The sequence below is a fragment of the Psammomys obesus genome, unplaced genomic scaffold (assembly GCF_907164565.1).
Source record: "Psammomys obesus unplaced genomic scaffold, mPsaObe1.curated_primary_1811, whole genome shotgun sequence".
NCBI classification, from domain to species: domain Eukaryota; kingdom Metazoa; phylum Chordata; class Mammalia; order Rodentia; family Muridae; genus Psammomys; species Psammomys obesus.
The window spans coordinates 1,343,508-1,362,536 of record NW_026596085.1 but is presented as its reverse complement, the minus strand read 5'-3'; the positions used below and the strand labels follow the sequence as shown (position 1 = coordinate 1,362,536).

Below are 19,029 nucleotides of genomic sequence, written 5' to 3'. Positions count from 1 at the left end.
TTGGGAGGGGGTCTCTCTGACGGAAGATACCCTCCGGGGATCTTTCAAAGACAGGGTTTCTCTGTGTAGCCCTGGCTTTCCTGAACTCTTTGTAGACCTGGCTGGCCTCGAGCTTACAACAATCTGCTTGTCTATGCCTCCCTGAGTGCTGGGATTACAGGCTTGCACTACCAAGCCTGGCAGTGAAAACATTTTCAAACCAGTTGTAGTGACACATGCCCATAAACCCAGCAGTTGGTGGCAGAGGTAATGGAGGAAGGAGAATCAGGGGTTAAAGGTCAACCCTGGCTGTGTAGCATTCAAGGCCAGCTTGAACTATATGAAATTCTGACTTGGCAAAACAAAAATAAGGTTTTTTTTTTTGGTTTTGTTGTTATTGAAACAGGGTTTCTCTGTGTAGCACAGGTTGTCCTGGAACTCACTCTATAGACCAGGCTGGCCTTGAACTCACAGAGATCCGCTTTCCTCTGGCCCCTGTGCGCTGAGATTTAAGGTGTGTACCAACAAGCCCAGTGGAGGAAACAGTTTCTTTTTATTTAAAGATTTATTTATTTATTATGTATACAATGTTCTGTCACATGTACACCTGCACTCCAGAAGAGGGCACCAGATCTCATTATAAATGGTTGTGAGCCACCACGTGGTGGCTGGGAATTGAACGCAGGACCTCTAGAATAGCAGCCAGTGCTTTTAACCTCTGAGCCATCTTTTCAGCCACAGAAAAACATCTTCTTGATGGTGGTTTTAGTAATTATTTCTCAGTGACACGAAAATCAGAGGCAGCTAAAGTGCATATATGTTAAACAAGACTTTGAAGCTTAAAATTAAATATAGGGCTGGAGAGATGGTCAATAGTTAAGAACACTTTGTGCTCTTGCAGAGGACCTGGATTTCTTTTTCAGCACACATAGTTGCTCACAGCCATCTGTTGGTATAATGTTCTTTTGGAATGTATACACCTTACCCTTGTTCAATCAAATGCTGATTTCTCTCCCCCACTCTTTGGTTTCAGTCCAGACATTGCATTGTGATACTTATTCTAAGTATCACCTGTCTCAACTTTGTGTAAACATGCCAAAATAAAACAACCCAGGCACAGTGTTGAGCAATGGAGAGGGGAGGAGCCAGAGGAGAGGAAGGTAAGAGGAGAACAGGAAGGAGTGGAAGGCAGAGAAAGAGTCGGGAGCAGAGGCTGGGAGAGCAGAGGCAGGAGAGGTCTTGGAACGACATGGAGAATGAACCAGACCTAAGATTTCACAAAAAGCCAGTATAATGGGTGAATCTAAATGTTAGGAAATTATGGCTTGGAGGTTTAAGATGGAGTAATTATTGCCAAGCATTGTGATCTAGGTTAATTAAATAAATCCCAGTCTCTGTGTAGTGATTTGGGTATACAGCTGTTTAGGATTAATCACAGCATTAATAAAAGATAAACCAATAGTAAATATTAACTGTCACCTACAACAACCATCTGTACCTCCTGTTGCAGAGGATCTGGCACCTTCTTCTGACCTCCACAGGTACCAGGCACACACACTGCACATTTATATACATACAGGAAAAACACTCAAACATATACAATAATATATTTTATTTTGAGAAGAGGTCTCACTATGTAGGCTTTTCTGGCCTGCAACTCTCTATGTAGACTAAGGCTGAAAATAAATGTTAAGTTTTGGTTTTCATTTTGTTTTTTGAGACAGGGTTTCTCTGTGTAGCCTTGGCCATCCTGGACTTGCTTTGTAGACCAGGCTGGCCTCAAACTCACAGAGATCTACCTGTCTCTGCCTCCCAAATGCTGGGTTAAAGGTGTGTGCCACCACTGCCCTACTACTAAAAATACTGTTAAGCAGGGCACAGTGGCACATGCCTGTAACCCTAGAACTCTGGGAGGCAGAAGCAGGAGGATCTTTGTGAGTTAGAGGCCAGTCTGGTCTACAAAGTGAGTCCAGGACAGCCAAAGCTAAAAAAAAAAAAAGGGGGGGCAGCTAAAGGGAGGAGAGAGAAGAGAAGGGAAGGAGAGGAGAGGGAACAAACCTCATTAGGCTGTCTAAAATAAAAGATCTATCCTGGCATGGTGGCACCCAACTATTATTCCATACTTGGAAATCTAACACAGGAGATTGTGGTGAGATCAATGCCAGCCTAGAACACATACTACAGAGTTTATAGGTAGCCTGGGCTACATGAACCCTGTATCAAACAAAACAAAAATAGGTGTGGCTATATCAGTGTAGGCCAAGAATATGAAGTAACTGGAATTTGCAAGGTAGTGTAATATGTTACAATCATTTTCAAAAATAGGAGTTTCACAAACAATTGAGTATGGACCCCTCCATTCCTCTATTCAGTATTCACCCACGAAAATACTTCACTACTTTATAATTCATGTTCATAGTGGTACGAGTAGCAGCCCAAATCTAGAAAAAGCCTAGACATCCATGTTATGGGTGGAATCTCCAATGTCCCCACAGGCTGCTACTCTGACACCCAGACCCTAGGTGGTGATGCTGTTCTGCAGGCTGTGGTGCCCGAGGGATCAAAGTGGACCAGTGGACCCGCCCCTGGCTTGAGATGGCTTTCATCTTCCTGGCACCTCGCAGCCATCTGACTGTCCTGTCGTCCCATCATGCAGAGCTTAAAATCCCTCTGAAAATGAGAGCCAAAACCAAACTCTTCCTACAGAGTCAACTAACCTGAGGCCCATGGGAGCTCACAGAGACTGAAGCACCAAACAAAGTGCATACATGGGCTGGGCCTAGACCCCCTACACATATGTAGCAGATAAACAGCTTGGTCAACATGTAGGTCCCCTAACAATGGGAGTAGGTTTCTCTGACCCTGTGCCCGGCTTCTGGATCCCTTTCTCCTAGCTGGGCTGCTTTGTCTGGCCTCAGTGGGAGCAGATGCACTCAGTCCTGCTTTGACTTGAGGTGCTAGGGTGGGTTGGTACCCCTTGGGGGTCCCCATTCTCTGAAAAGGAGGAGGAGGAGGAATGGGGGAGGGTTGTGTAGGATTGGGAAGAGGAGGGAGGGGGCTGGGATCAGGCCATAGAGTGATTAAGTAATAAATAAATGAGTAGATAACTAAATAAACCCTTCCTTCTAATACCTAACCATAGTGGATTATCATGAAGATTAAATGTAGTGAGCTATAAATGCTAAACACTATTTTTTTAACTTTTGGTTTCCTGAGATGCTCTCACTATGAACTTTGGACTGGATTGCACTGGACGCCATGCATTGCTGTCCTCTGCCTCTCAAGTACTGGGATTAAAGTCCTGTGCCACCATGCCTGCTTTAGCAACCATGAAATAACAAGCAGCGTTCATATGCTTTCCACAAAACAAGAGTGGTGGCACACACCTATAATCCCAGGGCTCAGGAGGCAGAGACAAGCAGGTCTATGATTTTGACACAGCCTACTGGTCTACAATAGTGAGATCCAGAAGAGCCAGGGCTACATAGAGGGCTGTATCTTAAAAATAAACAAGCAACCAGTCCTGAAGAGACCTGATAAGGTAGGGTGAGATGGAAGGGGAGGAGGTCCTCCCCTATCAGTGGACTAGAAAGGGGCAGGGAGGAGATGAGAGAGGGAGGGTGGGATTGGGAGGGAATAAAGGAGGGGGCTACGGCTAGGATACAAAGTAAATAACCTGATTAATATAAAAAATAAAAATAAATAAACAAGCAAATAGGTAGATAAATACTTGCTATGCGACACAGAATGGAAAGGTAGAAGCTAGTCTAAAGCAAGACAAACCCGGAAAGGCACACAGTGATAATACCAAAGGAACACTCTTGTACCCACTCCTTAGAAAAGAGATACTGTTAAAAGCTGCTGGTGCTATGTCTCAGGGGATTCCTTCTCAATACCCAGAAAAAACTACTATGAATTTTATTTTCTCCAGTTTTAACCCTGTAATAGACCAAAAAATTATCTTCGCCTACTTTGCCTCCATTACCCAATGATGCCTGAGTCTAATTCTTGGGAAATCGAAAGTGTCACTTTACATGGAAAGATTTGAGTTAAAGTTATTTCCCTGGTGTTGGAATGTGAAGTGGCAGGGTACTTCCCCAGCACAATGAAGTCCTAGGTTCCATCCTAGAACCACATAAAACCAGGTGATAAACAGCCGTAATCCCAGCACCTGGGAGGTAACAGCCAAAGGATTAGAAATTCAAGGTGATCTGTGGCTACACAGTGAGGGAGAGGCCAGTCTGGCTTACTTGAGGATCTGTCTCAAAACACAGGAGGATGAATTTACCCCTTAGTTATTTTGGATAAGATAAATGTGATCGCCAAGAGCCCTTCTAAGGAGGATGTGTTTAAATCATTCTTTAAATAGATACTAGTTAATTTTGCAATGAGGTTATATCCTGATAAATCAATTGAAAGCTGAAAATATTATAATTCTGGCCAGCAGGAGCCCACTAGCCTGAGCTTAGTACCTGCCTGAACCCACAGTGGAAGAAAAAGTGACTCTCAAAATTTGTTCTCTAGCTTATATGCTCACTCTCTCTCTCCCCTCCATTTCTTGCTCTTTCACACATACACACACACACACACACACACACACACACACACACACACACAAAATAACACTAATAATAACAAAATAATTTTAAAAGAAAAATATTAGTTCAAACCAGCCTGGTCTACAGAGCAAGATCCAAGACTGCCAACACTACACAAAGAAAATCTTTGTCATGAAAACAAAACAAACAAACAAAAAAATTTAAAAAAGAAATACGGAAAGAAAGAAAAATATTATAACCAAGTGTGGTGGTTTGAATAAGAACAACCCTCACAGGATCATATATTTTAATGCTCAGTTAACAAAGAGTAGCTCTGTTTGACAGGATTAGAAGGATTAAGAGGTGTGGCCTTGTTGGAGGATGTGTGTCACTGGGGAGGAGGTTTTGAGGAGACTCAAAAACCCAGTCTCCTCTCTCTCTCTCTCTCTCTCTCTCTCTCTCTCTCTCTCTGCTTACAGACCAGGATGTAACTCTCAGCTACTGCTTCAGTGCCATGTATGCACCATGTATGCACCATGATCCTTGCCATGATGCTAATAGACTAAGCATCTGAAACCGTAAACAAGCCTTCAGTTAGATGCTTTCTTTCATAAAAATTGCTTCTGTCATGGTGTCTCTGTACAGCATGGTAAAGGCATGGTGGTGCATGCCTTTAATCTGAGCCCTTGGGAAGTCAAGGCCTGAAGATCTCTGTGAGTCCTGCTCCAGCCTGCTGTGTCTATATCAGTCAAAGAATTAACAGAAGCCCACATGTAAACCGGGCAGTGGTGCCGAACACCTTTCATCCCAGCACTCGGGAGGCAGAGGCAGGTGGATCTCTGAATTTGAGGCCAGCCTGGCCTACAAAGCAAGTTCCAGAACAGCCAAGGCTACACAGAGAAACCATGTCTTAAAAAAAAAAAAATCAAAAAGAAAAGTAGAGAAGAGAAGAGAGAAGAATATTTGTTTGGGGGTGGAGAGATGGCTTGGAGGTTAAGAGCACTGGCTGCTCTTCCAGAGGTCCTGAGTTCAATTCCCAGCAACCACATGGTGGTTCACAGCCATCTATAATGGGATCTGGCATCCTCTTCTGGTGTGCTGGTGTACATGCAGATAGAGCACTCATACATAAAATAAACAAATCCTAAAAAAAAAAAAGAAAAGAAAAAAGAAAACAATCACATTTAACATTCATAAAGCCCCGAGTTTGATTCTCCAGCACCACATAAAATTAGGCATACTGGCACAAGCTTATGATCCCTGCAACTAGGATGTAAAGGCTGGAGGACTGGGAGCTCAAAGTTAACTTCAGTTACATGGTGGAATTTGAAGCCAGCCTACACTAATTGAGATCCTATCTCAAAACATAGCTACAGATATAGATGATGGAGATAGGAATGGAGATGTAGGCTGGGCATGGTGGTGCACATCTTTGATCCCAATATTTGGGAGGTAAATGTAGGGAGCTCTCTGAGTTCTGGGCTACCCTGGTCTACACAGAGTTCCAGGACAGCCAGGGCTAAAAAGAAAAGTAGTATTTGTTCTCAACCTAGGTATGGTGGTAACATATGCCTATATTTCAGCACTTGGGAGGTGGAGGAAGGAAGATTTTGAATTGAAGGCCAGCTTGGAGACAAGGAGAACTTGTCTCAAAACATATTCAAAGTCAAGGCTGTGTGCACAGCCTCCTACTAGATCATAAAAATGTGCCACGAAGTGGTGTCAGCACACCTTTAATCCCAGAACTCGGGAGAAAGAGGCAAGTGGATCTCTAAGGTCAGCCTGGTCCAGAATGGTGAGGGGCTACACAGAGAAACCCTATCACAACAAAACAAAACAAAACAAAACAAAAAACAAAAAAGCTACAAAGTCTACTTGAAATCTTGTGGACTGAGGCACCTGGAATTTGATCTGATGGCTATATCCTGGCTAAAGGACATGCAGAAGTCTTTATGATTGTGCTGCTTTCTGATGACGATGCAAGGAAACCTCAAAGTGACATTTGCAAAGAATAAATCCTAGGAGATGAACAATGTGCTGACTAATTTTATGTCAACTTTTATGTACAACCTAGAGTCATCTAAGAGGAGTGAAGCTAACTGAGAAAATGCCCCCAGAAGGTCCAGCATTAAGCAGACAAACAGGTAGAGCATTTTCTTAATTAGTCATTCATTCATGAATGAGGGCCCAGCCCATTGTCAGTGGAACCATCCCTGGGCTAGTTCTATAAGAAAGCAGCTGAGCAAGCCATGAGGAGCAAGCCAGTAAGCAGCACCCCTCCATGGCCTCTGCATCAGCTCTTGCCTGCAGGTTCCTTGTCCTGCTTGAGTTCCTGTCCTGACTTCCTTCAATGACGGGGAAGTGTAAACCAAATAAATAAACCCTTTACTCCCCAAGCTGCTTTGGTCATTATCTTAGCTGGTGTTCTGTTATTATGAAGAGACACCATGACCACAGCAGCTTTTATAAATGAAACCATTTAATTGGGGCTGGCTTAAAGTTTCAGAGGTTTAGTCCATTATTAGAGTTGCTGGGAACATGGCAGTGTGCAGGCAGACACAGTGCTGGAGAAGGAGCTGAGAGCTCTATATCCAGACGCACAGGCAGCAGGAAGAGAGAGCACCTGGGCCTGGCTTGGGTCTTTTGAAACACTTCCTTCAACAAGGCCACACCTCCTAATCCTTTCAAATAGTGCCATTCCCTAAGCTTTAAATATATGAACCTGTGGGAGTCATTCTTATTCACACCACCACTGTCCTGTTTCATCACAGCATCTATCATCTATTGCTTACAATACCCAGGACCACCAGCCCTGGGATGGCCGTCTACAGTGTGCTGGGCCATCCCCCATCAACCACTACATAAGAAAATGCCCTACAGGATTGCCTACAGCCTGATCTCCCGGAGGCATTTTCTCAACTGAGGATTCCTCCTCTCTGATGACTTTAGCTTGTGTCAGGTTGACATAAAAGCATCCAGCACATAGGACAAACAAGAAAATTGGAAGAACCTTTGGAGAAAAGCAGCATGTCTGTACCAGTGATTCACTTTTCATAGGCGTCAGCAGAAATGGTGTATCTGTAAATATCAGCCAAGTAGAACCTCCTGGGAGCTTTCACTGTGTCCTTGAAACATAACAGGCCTTTGACCAAAGAACTGGGCATGAAAGCCAAGTCACCATAACACAGCTCAGCAAATCTGGAGTTGTGAATCAGTTTCCAAACTTCAGGTTCATGGAGAATACGGAGCACCACACCCTTTATGGTAAGGAAGGCTGTCTACCACATGAAATTAACCTATCCTTATACCTATTGCTCTTTTTGTTGTTGTTTTTGAGACAGGGTTTCTCTGTGTAGCCTTGGCTATCCTGGACTCATTCTGTAGGCCAGGCTGGCCTTGAACTCACAGAGATCTGCCTGCCTCTGCCTCCTGAGTGCTGGGATTACAGGTGTGCACCACCGTGCCTGGCTCTACCTTAGACCTATTGCAAAGCAGATATGAATAAGGCATTTGTGAAATAACTACACAGGAGAATCATAATTACCCATAAGTCATGGCAAGAAGAATGTGTGCTTTGAAACCTGGAGGACAGAGAGAGGCAGCTGTCCTGGGGCTACAGAGATGGCTCTGATTTAATTAAGAGGACTTGCTACTTTTTGCAGATGACCTAGGTTTGTTTCCCAGCACCACATGGCAGTGCACAGCCCTCTGTAAGTCCAGTTCTTGAGGATATGATGCCCTCATCTGGTCTCAGGAAGCACTAGGCATGTGTGTGGAGCACATACATATGTCCACTTGAGAGGCTGAAGAATTAAACATCAGTGGGTATTGGTTTATAAGCATGAACAAAGGCCTGAAATATTCAGACTAACTCTATAACCTATATTTCTTTTAATTGTCATGAAACCTATATTTTTAAATTATAGGCCCATGTCAAACTAAAGTCTCTCAGTATTTTTCTGGAGAACAGGAGAATGTATAACAGCCCCTCCTGACCCTAGCCATCTGCACGGACGGAGATAAGGAAATGAACAAGCAAAGACTTCCACCCTGTTGCAGAAGAAAATAACATTGTCTAGCAGGCGATCCAGATGGTCATAATACCCCTCCCAAATAGTACCTGACCTTTTGACCAAAGGCATGTAGCCCCACTTCTCAGAGAGACCACAAGATAAGCAAATTGCTTTTCCCACCTTTAACAGTAGCTGAATCTGCACGTATCAGGAAAGAACAGATATCCCCCAGATGTCTGGGACAGAATTGACTGGACCTGGTGCCCAAAATAGACCCTATATCCGCTCCCACGCTGTCAGACCTGTAACCCTCTCTCTCCCTGCACTTTTTCCTTTAAAAACCCGAGGCTTTCCTGACTTGCTGAATCTCGCCCGAGTGTAGAGATAGCCCCATCGTGAGATGGCTTGAATAAACCTTTTGCAATTGCATCGATTCAGTCTCCTGAGTTCCCTTCATCTGCTTCCCTGGAATTTAGGCTCCTGCTAGGCCCAACAGGCCATCCAGGTGGAGACATGTCCAGCCACCTGGGGAAAGGAGCTAGCTTTACTACATTCTTCTCCTGCCTACTAGAGATACAGTTGCTAGGAAACCAGCCCAGATGGCCAGGCCAGAACCATTTATGGTCTTGGCACCTAAAGTAAACCAATCATTTCAAAAGTCAATTTTCCTTGCCCAATCATGTAAAGCCAAGGCATGTAACCTCCCGCTTGTGGTTTTTCCCTTTAAAAACCCTGTTCCCCTAGACCTTTGGGCTGCACTCCTCCTCTTCAACCAGGGAGGTTGCTGTGACCTGAGCTTGAGCTTGTAATAAAAAGATCCTCAAATGTTTTGCAGCAGAGTTGATTCCTGGTGGTCTTTTGGGGGTCTCATGAACTGGGCATAACACAGTCAAAATATCATTTGCATAAAGTAATAAATAAATCTAAAAAGCTTTAACACAGATATCTTTAATATACTTTGTATATTCTTTTTTTTATTTTTTATTTTTTTGAGACAGGGTTTCTCTGCATAGCTCTGGCTGTCCTGGAACTTACTTTGTAGACCAGGCTGGCCTAGAACTCAGAGATCCCCCCAAGTCTGCCTCCCAAGTGCTGGGATTTAAGCCATTCGCCCCCACTGCCAGGCTCACTTTGTAGAGTCCTAAGAGTTTAACATAAGTTTTTGACTATGTAGATTTTATTTTTCAAGCCTCTTTTACAAATGTCTTTGCTATGGAGAATAAAAAACTGTGATTTACTAGCTGGTCATGAATTGAAGCAGGAAGGATTAAGAAATGTGTATATACCCAAATCATGTACAAAACAAAATATAAACTGATTCCTATTCTGTCCCATGAGCAGAATAAAAAACTATGCACTGCTATCAAAATTACCAAATAACCTTATCAAAGCTGGATTTGAAAACACACACATACAGAGAAAGGAAGACTGGTTTTTCAAGACAGGGTTTCTCTGTGTAGCCTTGGCTCTCCTGGACCCACTTTGTAGACCTCTGCCTCTGCTGGGATTAAAGGCATGCACCACCATACCTGGTATATATAATTTTTACATTAAATTAAAATAAGCAGATAATGTATATCACAGTGAACAACTTGATGGTTAAATGGAAGTTAGGTCAGAGTGAGGGAAAGACATTTCAGAGGGTTATAATGCTGGGCGTGGTGGCGCACACTTTTAATCCCAGCACCTGGGAGGCAGAGGCAGGGGTGTCTCTGTGAGTTCAAGGCCACCCTAGTCTACAAAGCAAATTCCAGGACAGCTGTTACAAGAAATCCTGTCTCAAACAAACAAATAAGAAACAACAAAAAAAAAAAAAAAAAATCAAAAAATTAGGGGATGAGGAATTAATTCATTATGTTGATTCTGCTGAAGTTTCCATGAATGTGTGTATGTTTTTATGTGTATGTATATAAATGAAAATGGTCCCCATAGGCTAATATATTTGGATAATTGGTCCCCAGTTGATGGAAGGCTTAAGTATGGCCTTCCACCCCATGAGATAAAACCCATGCCTAATATTGCTTGGATGGCCAAAAATAAGCCATGGGCCTAGGGGGAAACCAAATACATTGTTCTGTTAAAGGACATGGCAGTAAAATGACTCCTAAGGACATTTTGTTCTACCCATAAATCAGTGCATGGCTCAGCCTCATCAGAGAAGCTTCCCTTAAAGTATATGGGAACTGACATAGAGACCCAGAACAGGACAAGAACATGTGCAGAAAGCAGGGACACTGGGGCTCTCAGTCCCCCTCCTTTCAGGACTCAGGGAGCTAGGCCCAGATCAACAGGACTGGCTCACTGTGCAGGTTCAAGGCAGAAGGGGTCCCGGTGCTGAAAGGGAGAAGTAGACCCCTAACCAAGAAGCTATCTGCAATCGGTATCTGCTTGCCAAGCTAAAACTACTCTTCTCCAGCTCTCATTTCAAAGTAGGCCCCACAAGGAAGATGGCCAACAGAAAAATGTACTCACTGATATTTCGTGTCTTACATAGATTTTGGAGGGCATTTTTCATCTTATTGGTCTTTTGCTTGGTTTCTGATTTCATACTTTTGTGGGGGGGGTTTGTGAGAGTGTGAAGTTCTTGGGTTTTCTGGGGTGTGTGTGTTAAAGAGAGAGATAAAAGAATGTGGAGTCAGGTACAGGGAGGTGAGGATATGGGAAGAGTTAGGAGAGGAGAAAATCATGATTAGAACATTTTATGAAAACTTTTTTCTTTTAGTTAAAGAAAGAAACAAAAAGAAGTATGGCCTCTTTGTATCAGTAGGGGTAGCCCTTGAAATTTCAAAAGGCCATGTGTGCCCTTGCCAGTTAGCGTTCTCTGCCTCTAGCCTGCATATCAAGATGTAAGCTCTCCTCTGTCCTTACCACTATTCCTTTGCTCTACCATCACTGATGCTAATCTTCTGAAGCTGCAAGCCCCAAATTAAACACTTTGTTTGATGAGTTGCCTTGGTCATGGCGTCTTATCACAGAAATAGAAAAGTAACTAAGAAGTTGGTACCAGAATATGTTGGAATATTTTGCTGTGACAGGTTTAACCACGTGGTTGTTGGATGAACATAGAAAACTGGGAATTTGGACTAGGAAAGTGGTTGAATGCTGTAAGGATTGCTTAATGGGCCATCCTGGTAGGAGCTGAGAGCAACTGGACTATGGAGGCCCAGATCAAGAGCTTTCAGGGCAGAACAAGAACAGCAACGAGGCTAAAAACCATTCTTGTGATATTTTGGCAAAGAATGTGGCTGCCTTCTGCTCTTGTCCCAAGAATCTGCCTCAGGCTAAATTTAAAAGAATTGGAGTCCATGGGTGGTGCACACCACTAATCCGAGCACTCTGGGAGGCAGAGGCAGTTGGATGGCTGTGAGTGTGAGGCCAGCCTGCTCTACAGAGTGAGTTCCAGGAGAGCCAGGGAAAAACCCTGTCTCAAAAATACAAATAAAAATTAAAATTAAAAAAGGCATTGGACATGCCTTTAATCCTAGCACTTGAGAGACAGAGGCAGGCAGATATCTGAGTTTAGAGGCCAGCCAGGTCTACAGAGTGAGTTCCAAGACAGCAAAGTTACACAGAGAAACCCTGCCTTGAAAAAAACAAACTAAAACAAAAGTAAACTACTAATTTCTTTGGAGGAGGAGATCCATCCTGTGGTCAGTGTTAGGTCTCAAGCCCAGGACAGCTGGATGAAACGCCTATTAACATGTCAAAGGGCTGTGTTCTCCCAGCATCCCTCAGTCCCTACCTGTTACAGTGTCCTTTTGGCTAGCATACCCCACCCCTTCACTGACCTCTCCAGTCCTGGGGCTGGGCTGCCCTTTCCCCAGCTGCTCTGCGTTTTATAATCCAGCCACTTTGGACACACTGACCCTCTTTGGCCCTTCGGCCATTTGGTCTCTTGAACAGTCCCCTGGTCTAGGCCACCCCTCTTAGTCAGTGGCCTGCCTCTCTGTCTTTCCCCAATCCCCCTTCACATGGCCTGACTCTGTCGCCATGTTCACTCTGGACTCTCCCAGATATCTCTGCTTGTCTGTTTTCTCCCTTATATTTATGACAAAAGCCTGAATCCCTTAGGAGCGGGCATGTCCTCCTTTTTACCCTTTCTTCATTTGGTGATTAGTGCTCACTCTTCGGCAGGTCTACAAAGAACAAAAGCAGGGCAAGAAGAAATGCAAAATGTGCAGCTGGAACCAAGGCTTGTGCTCAAATAGATGAGAAAATTTTAAAAAGGCCTGCTCCAAAATGCAATAAAGGGAAATATGCCCTCAGGGCAAGACCCCCAGCCAGCTAAGCTTCCGACTTGTAAAAACAAAGGGATTTTCTGCTCCTAAAATTATCAACAAAGAAAAGCTTGTGGAAATTTGATTCCAGGGGTCCGGGCTCCCCATCCCCCAAGCAGGCAACAGAACTTGGCAGTGTTGTCAACGTGGTTCTGACTTTAGAGTCATGAAGGATATGTGTGTAAAAGGGTTCTGGAATCCTCCACAGTTAAGGAGAGCCACTGAGGCAAGCCATGTGCAAGGGGAGTGCAAGGAGGCTCTGAGGTACGGTTGTGTGGAGCTATAAAAGCAAAGCCTGGATTGCATTAGAGACCCCACAATGTTGGAATGCCAGAGCCACGGGAAGTATGCCCAGGAGAGTAGCAGGCAGGGAAGCGGTACCAGCCTAAGCGGAAGTGTGTTGCAATCAGCAAAGGTGGGAGGGCAGAGCCACCTAACACTGACATCACACATGGATGCTGGGTCTGCTTCGGTCCTGTGTGTTCACTCTGCTCCCACTCCTCTTTTAGAATGGTAATGTGTGTCCTTTGGAAAGTAAGCACTTTGCTTTTTTGTTTTGATTTTACAGGGTGGCACGGCTAAGAGATTGCCTGGAGTCTCAGAAGACTTTGAACTTTGGACTTTTAAACAACAGTTGAGACTATAAAAGACTATAGGGACCTTTGAAGTTGGAGTACATTAATTTTGTATTATGATATGACCACAACCTTATGAGAGCCAAGGAATGGAATGTGGTGGTTTGAAAGAGAACGTCCTATAGACTCATATACTTGAATATTTTTGTGGGCTTTGAGGTTTCTTCTTTTTTAATAATTTATTTTTTATATTTTTATGTATATTTGGTGTTTGGCCTACGTGTATAACTGTGTGAGGGAGTTGGATCCAACTTTACAGACAGTCAAGAGCTGCTTTATGGGTGCTGGGAATTGAACCTGGGTCCTCTGGGAAAGTAGCTAACGCTCTTCTCTCTCTAGCCCAGGGCGCTGTGGTTTCAAAAGCCCCATGCCACTCCCAGCTAGTTCTCTCGCTGCCTCCAACTTGCCGATCAAGAGACAAGCTTTCAGCAGTGTCTGCCACCAGGCCTCTGCTCTGCCACCACAGCCTCCAAACCTCTGCAACAGTAGCTTCACACTGAATGCCTCCTAAGTTGCCTCCCACATGGTATTTTATCACAGCAGCAGAAAAGCAGCTAAGACAACCAACAAACCCGTTAAGAACAAACACTGGTGTTGCCAGTTGGTAGAAACCGGAACAGGAAATTCTGTATTTCCTTGCTCCTCTTTTTGGCAGTGCTGGGGCTGAGCCTAGCACCTAACTCCCACTGGCCAATGGCTCTATCACTGAGCCAGCCTCAGCTTTGTTTCAGTTTTAATCGCATTTATGGATTGTGCAAGTGCCACTAGACGTGGGGGGGGAGGGGGAGGTGTGTTTAAGTGTGTGTGTGTGTGTGTGGAGGCCAGAGAACAGCTGGAGAGCCGATTCTCACATACAGGTTCCAGAAATCAACTTCAGGTGTGAGGCATGGCAGACAGAGCCCTAACCACCTGAGCCATCTCCACAAAATGCACCTTTTAATATCTTTTTTAGACAAGTCTTGTTAATATTCAGCACGACCCGGCATCAAGTTTGAACATAAGCTAAAAAGCCTCCTGCCTTCATCTTCCTCCTTAGTGTCGGAATTACAGACGTGCACAGTCACATCCAGACTGATTCACTTCATTAATTTTTTATTAATGCATGAGTGCTCTGCCGCATGAACGCCTGCACGCCAGCAGAGGGCCTCAGGTCCCTTTATACACGGCCACGAGCCACCGTGTGGGTGCAGGGAATTGGTGCTCTTCCACTTCTGGAAGAGCAGCCAGGGATCTTAATCTCTGAGCCACCTCTCCAGCACACTGATTTACTTATTAAATGGTGTGACTAACTCTGGGTGAACAGATTGATACAAAATCGACTGTTCATAGTCAGTCTGGTAATAGTGTCATTTGAAGTCAAAGTTACCGAAAATACAGTCAACTATCCTGAATATAAAGTGTTTTCAAACAACAACAACAAAATTCACCTGATTGTACAATGTTCTAAAAGCTGTAGTCTGTACATTGATTGGCTGCTTACCTCTTTGGCCCGAAGTATCTGTGCTTTCTCAATCTTAGAGATGACTTCTTGTACCGAAAACGGGAGGTCAATTTGGTCTCTGGCTGATTTGTCATGGCTACTCTCGGAGGCTTTCAAGATGACATTTTCCTTTAAATCAGCTCCATTTCTCCTTTTGGAAGTCATTTTGAAAATTTGGGTGATTTTTTTTTTTTTAATTTCTTCTGTTTTTCGCAGAATATAGGCAAATGCTAGTATGTGTCCACTGGGAAGCTGTAAGTCTAGTTCTGAGGTTGTGGCTAAGTCTACTGGGTCAGCTTAAGCCTTCTAATGTTCAAGCCTTGATGATTCTATTAATAGACCCATTGTGACACCATCATCGACTAGAACGTTTAAGAATGCTTCCTCTATGTAAAGAACCAGGCATTCTATAGGCTGTGATAGTAGAAGGGGGAGGGAGTTGAAAGACTGGGGAGCAGGGGCCCTAAAGGAGACAGAAGGCTTTGCGCACTGAGGCACTGACCAGCCGATGGACCCAAGCTCCAGTGTCCCCCTGTAACTGTTGACTCCTCTCTTCCTGAGACAGTTTTAAGCCTGTACCTACCAGCTCCTCATCTGGCCATAACTTTTCTAGCATTTGATACTTCAGAAGATATTTGGAAAAGTATCACAGTTTCCCTTACTATTGTTTTTGTGGTTTTTTGTTGTTTTTGTTTTGTTTTTCTTTTTTCTTTTTCCCAAGGAGTCTGACAGGCTTTGGGGTTTCATAGCTGACTCACGAAGTTTGAAGGGAGAGTAGAGGCTGCTTCCTACCCAAGAAGTATGTGTCTGTGGGCAGCCCGGACTGCAGGGGAGGTGCTGGATCGCAGGTGTGCATGGCTGTGCTTGGCCCAGATGACCTGAAATAAAGGAAAACGCGCCAGAAATAAAGTTGAGTTGCCCTCAGTCCCACGTCTGACTCCTCCTCTATCCTACGTCTTAGGTAATGGCAACCATGCACATGAGTCCCCACACCTGGTAAAGCCTTACATAAGTTTGTGGTGTTGATGTATTCATAAACTTCATAGTATCATTTGATAGGTTCTGTATTTTTTTAAGTGATAAATACATAGTTTAAGCTCTGTACAAAAACTTCCTATGTTGAGTCCTTGTTGGAAACATTGTAAAATTAGTCCTCTGTTGAGTCCTTGCAAGACTTGAACAGAATGAACTTAGGTGTTTCAGTTTGATGGAAAGAGAAGCCTGGGTTCTGAAGTAGTTGCTTTTCTTTTCTCTTTCCCTCCTTCTCTTCTGTACAGTATTTATGATTGAACACATGGCCTCACATATGCTACACAAGCTCTCTACCACTGAGCTATATACCCAGCCCCATTCCCTTTTACTTTTATTTTTAGAGAATTCTTGCTAAATTACCCAGATTGGGCTTGAATTAACTCTGTAGCCCAGGCTGATCTTAAATTTTAATTTTAAAAATTATATGCTACATTTATTGTGGAAAGCCTATGAAGGTTCAGTCTTCTCTTACTATGTGGTTCCTGGGGACTTTACTTAGAGCCTTTACCTGCTGAGCCTCCACACTGGCCGAGGCCTCCCACTCTTGATCTTCTGCCTCACACCCCAGGGAGCTAGGATGAGGCATGCTCTACCAGGTCCAGCACTTGTCTGACCACACGTGCAGATCAACTTAGACGTTTCTCCTTAAGAAGCAACTGTCAGCTAGGCATCGTGGCTCATACCTATAATTCCAGAACTCACATGCTGAGGCAAGAAGATTGCTGAGAATTCAAGTTCAACCTGGCTACAGAGTAAGACCATACCTCAAAAACAAAACAAAAAACCCGTCTTCTGTTCCCAAATATTTTCCTGAATGGTCTGGGCCATAGTTTGCCACTGAGAACTGCAGCTGGCCCGTGTGAGCAAACATCAGCAGTCTTCTCAGGGCCAGACTCTGGCTTTGACTTTTGTTCTTTTCTCATCTAAGCTACTCTTCATCAGAAAAACTGACTGGAAGCAGACATCTCTCATTATGTATATTTGCTAACACCCAGAATACCTTCTGTGACCTTTGAATCAATCTCACTGTGACTCCTATCATTATTTCATGTCTTTTCTTATAAATCATATTCAGATGTATTTACTCAGGAAGTTCAGACCTTCCTACTTTGTTGTCAAATTATGAAAGCCTTAAAACCCTTTTATTTGACAAAATGAAAAGTACAACTTTTCTGGGGGCCATTTACCAAGCCTTGCCAGCTGAACTAATTTAATATTTCTCTCCCACTCTTGTATCTTTCTCATGTAGCATGGAATTCATCAGCAATTAGGTATGAAGCCTATTAAAGGCAAGTTTTAAAATCCTTCCCTTCCAAATGAAAAACAATTGAGATACTATTATGCTGCCGCAGGTGTCCTAAATCAAGGAGACCACAGGGTTTTTTGTGAAGAAACTAAAAATAAATAATAATAATATAAACTATAAGGTGCTAAAAAAAGACATGAAGAGACCTGTGAAGCAGTCTTGGGCAAAGCTGTATGAAGAGATGGTTGATTGACAAATAGGAAAGATACCTTGAGTCATGGCACTGGAGGTAAGTGTTAAAGTTTCTATCCCAATGGAACGAGAGTTTAACAACGGAGATAAAACACAATGGGAATTTACTGGTGAACAGATTAAGGAGGGTCTAGAATATAAGGTCAACAACTTAATGGTGAGTGAAGTTTGGTATCAATGAGAGAAACTGAGGACTTTCTTGTAAAGGAAAGCAAATCACATGAACTAAGGATAGGAACGCTGGGGCTGGGCTTGGTGGTGAATGGCTTTAATCCCAGCTCTCTGGAGGCAGAGGCAGGGGGACTGCTCTGAGTTTGAGGCTAGCCTGGTCTACACAGTAAGTTCATGAATAGCCAGGGCTACACAGAGAAGCCTCATCTCAGAAAAAATATATAAATAAAAAAAAGAAAAATGGAAAGAGAGAAAAAAAAGGCTAGAATTGAAAAGCTGGGGCTGGAGAGATGGCTCAGGGGTTAAGAGCACTGGCTGCTTTTGCAGAGGACCGGGGATTGGTCCTCAGGCATGCATGTGGCACACATACATGCATGCAGGCAAACATACAGATACAGTGAAAAAAGTTCAATATTTAAGGTAAGAGGAAGATCTCGGGGCTGAAGAGATGGCTCAGCTATTCAGACAGCACTGCTACTGCACATGGTTCCAAACACCCCTATCTAGGGGTTCATAACCACCATCAGTGTTGGCCCAGGGCAATCTGTGGCTTCTGGCCTTCAGGGTGCTTCCTTCTTGTGTACAAACCCACATTCAGACACATACACAACATATAATTAAAGACGAAAATGAATCTTTTTTTTTTTTTTTTTTTTTTTAATGGAGGGCAGGAGAGATAGCTCAGTGATTAAGAGTACTGGAAGTTCTTTCAGAGGACCCAGGTTCAATTCCCAGCACCCACATGAGGGTTCACAGCCATCTGTAATTTCCATTCCAGGGGATCTGATACCCTCCATTCCAAGCCTCCACTTACACCAGGCACACACCTGGTTCACTGGCATACATACAAGGTAGTTAATAAAACAAATTGAAAAAAAAAAAAACAAAAAACATTTTGAGTCAGGTGTGATAGCATGCACTTTTGATCCCAGCACTCAGGGATTCAGAGGCAGGAAGATCGATATAAGTTCAAGGCCAGTCTGGTCTACAAAGTGAGTCCAGGACAGCCAAGGCTATGAAGAGAAGAAAAAAAAAAGGTCGGGGGAAGGGGGGAGGAAGAGTTGATGAAAATAAAAACTTCATTTTTTTGTTTGTTTGTATTCTGGAACATGTTCTGTAGACCAGACTGACCTGGAGCTCACAGAGATCACCTGCCTCTCAAGTGCTGGGATTAAAGGTGTGTGCCACCAATAGCCAGTCTCTGAAGGCTATTTTAAAAAAATAATTGAAGCTACAAAATGGTGGCAATATCCTTAACCCCAGCACTAAAGAGGCAATGGCAGGTGGATCTGTGGTTTCGAGGCTAGCTTAGTTACAGAGCAAGTTCCAGAACAGCTGGGGCTACGGAAACTGTCTTAATAATAATAATAATAATAATAATAATAATAATAATAATAATAATAATA

The 19,029-nt window shown here is 43.6% G+C and overlaps 1 protein-coding gene across 1 annotated transcript in view; it reads right to left on the bottom strand.

Annotated features, from left to right (window-relative positions):
• The window catches only part of Fam186a (family with sequence similarity 186 member A), an 88,352-nt gene that overhangs the window by 66,479 nt on the left and 2,844 nt on the right, over window positions 1-19,029 (bottom strand). Inside the window, exons 2-4 of the mRNA XM_055626805.1 lie at window positions 16,463-16,637; window positions 15,715-15,800; window positions 14,923-15,073 (exon numbers count right to left, since the gene is read on the bottom strand). Coding sequence (XP_055482780.1) covers window positions 14,923-15,073; window positions 15,715-15,800; window positions 16,463-16,540 — 315 coding nt within the window. The 5' untranslated portion in view covers window positions 16,541-16,637. The remainder of the gene's footprint in view (window positions 1-14,922; window positions 15,074-15,714; window positions 15,801-16,462; window positions 16,638-19,029) is intronic.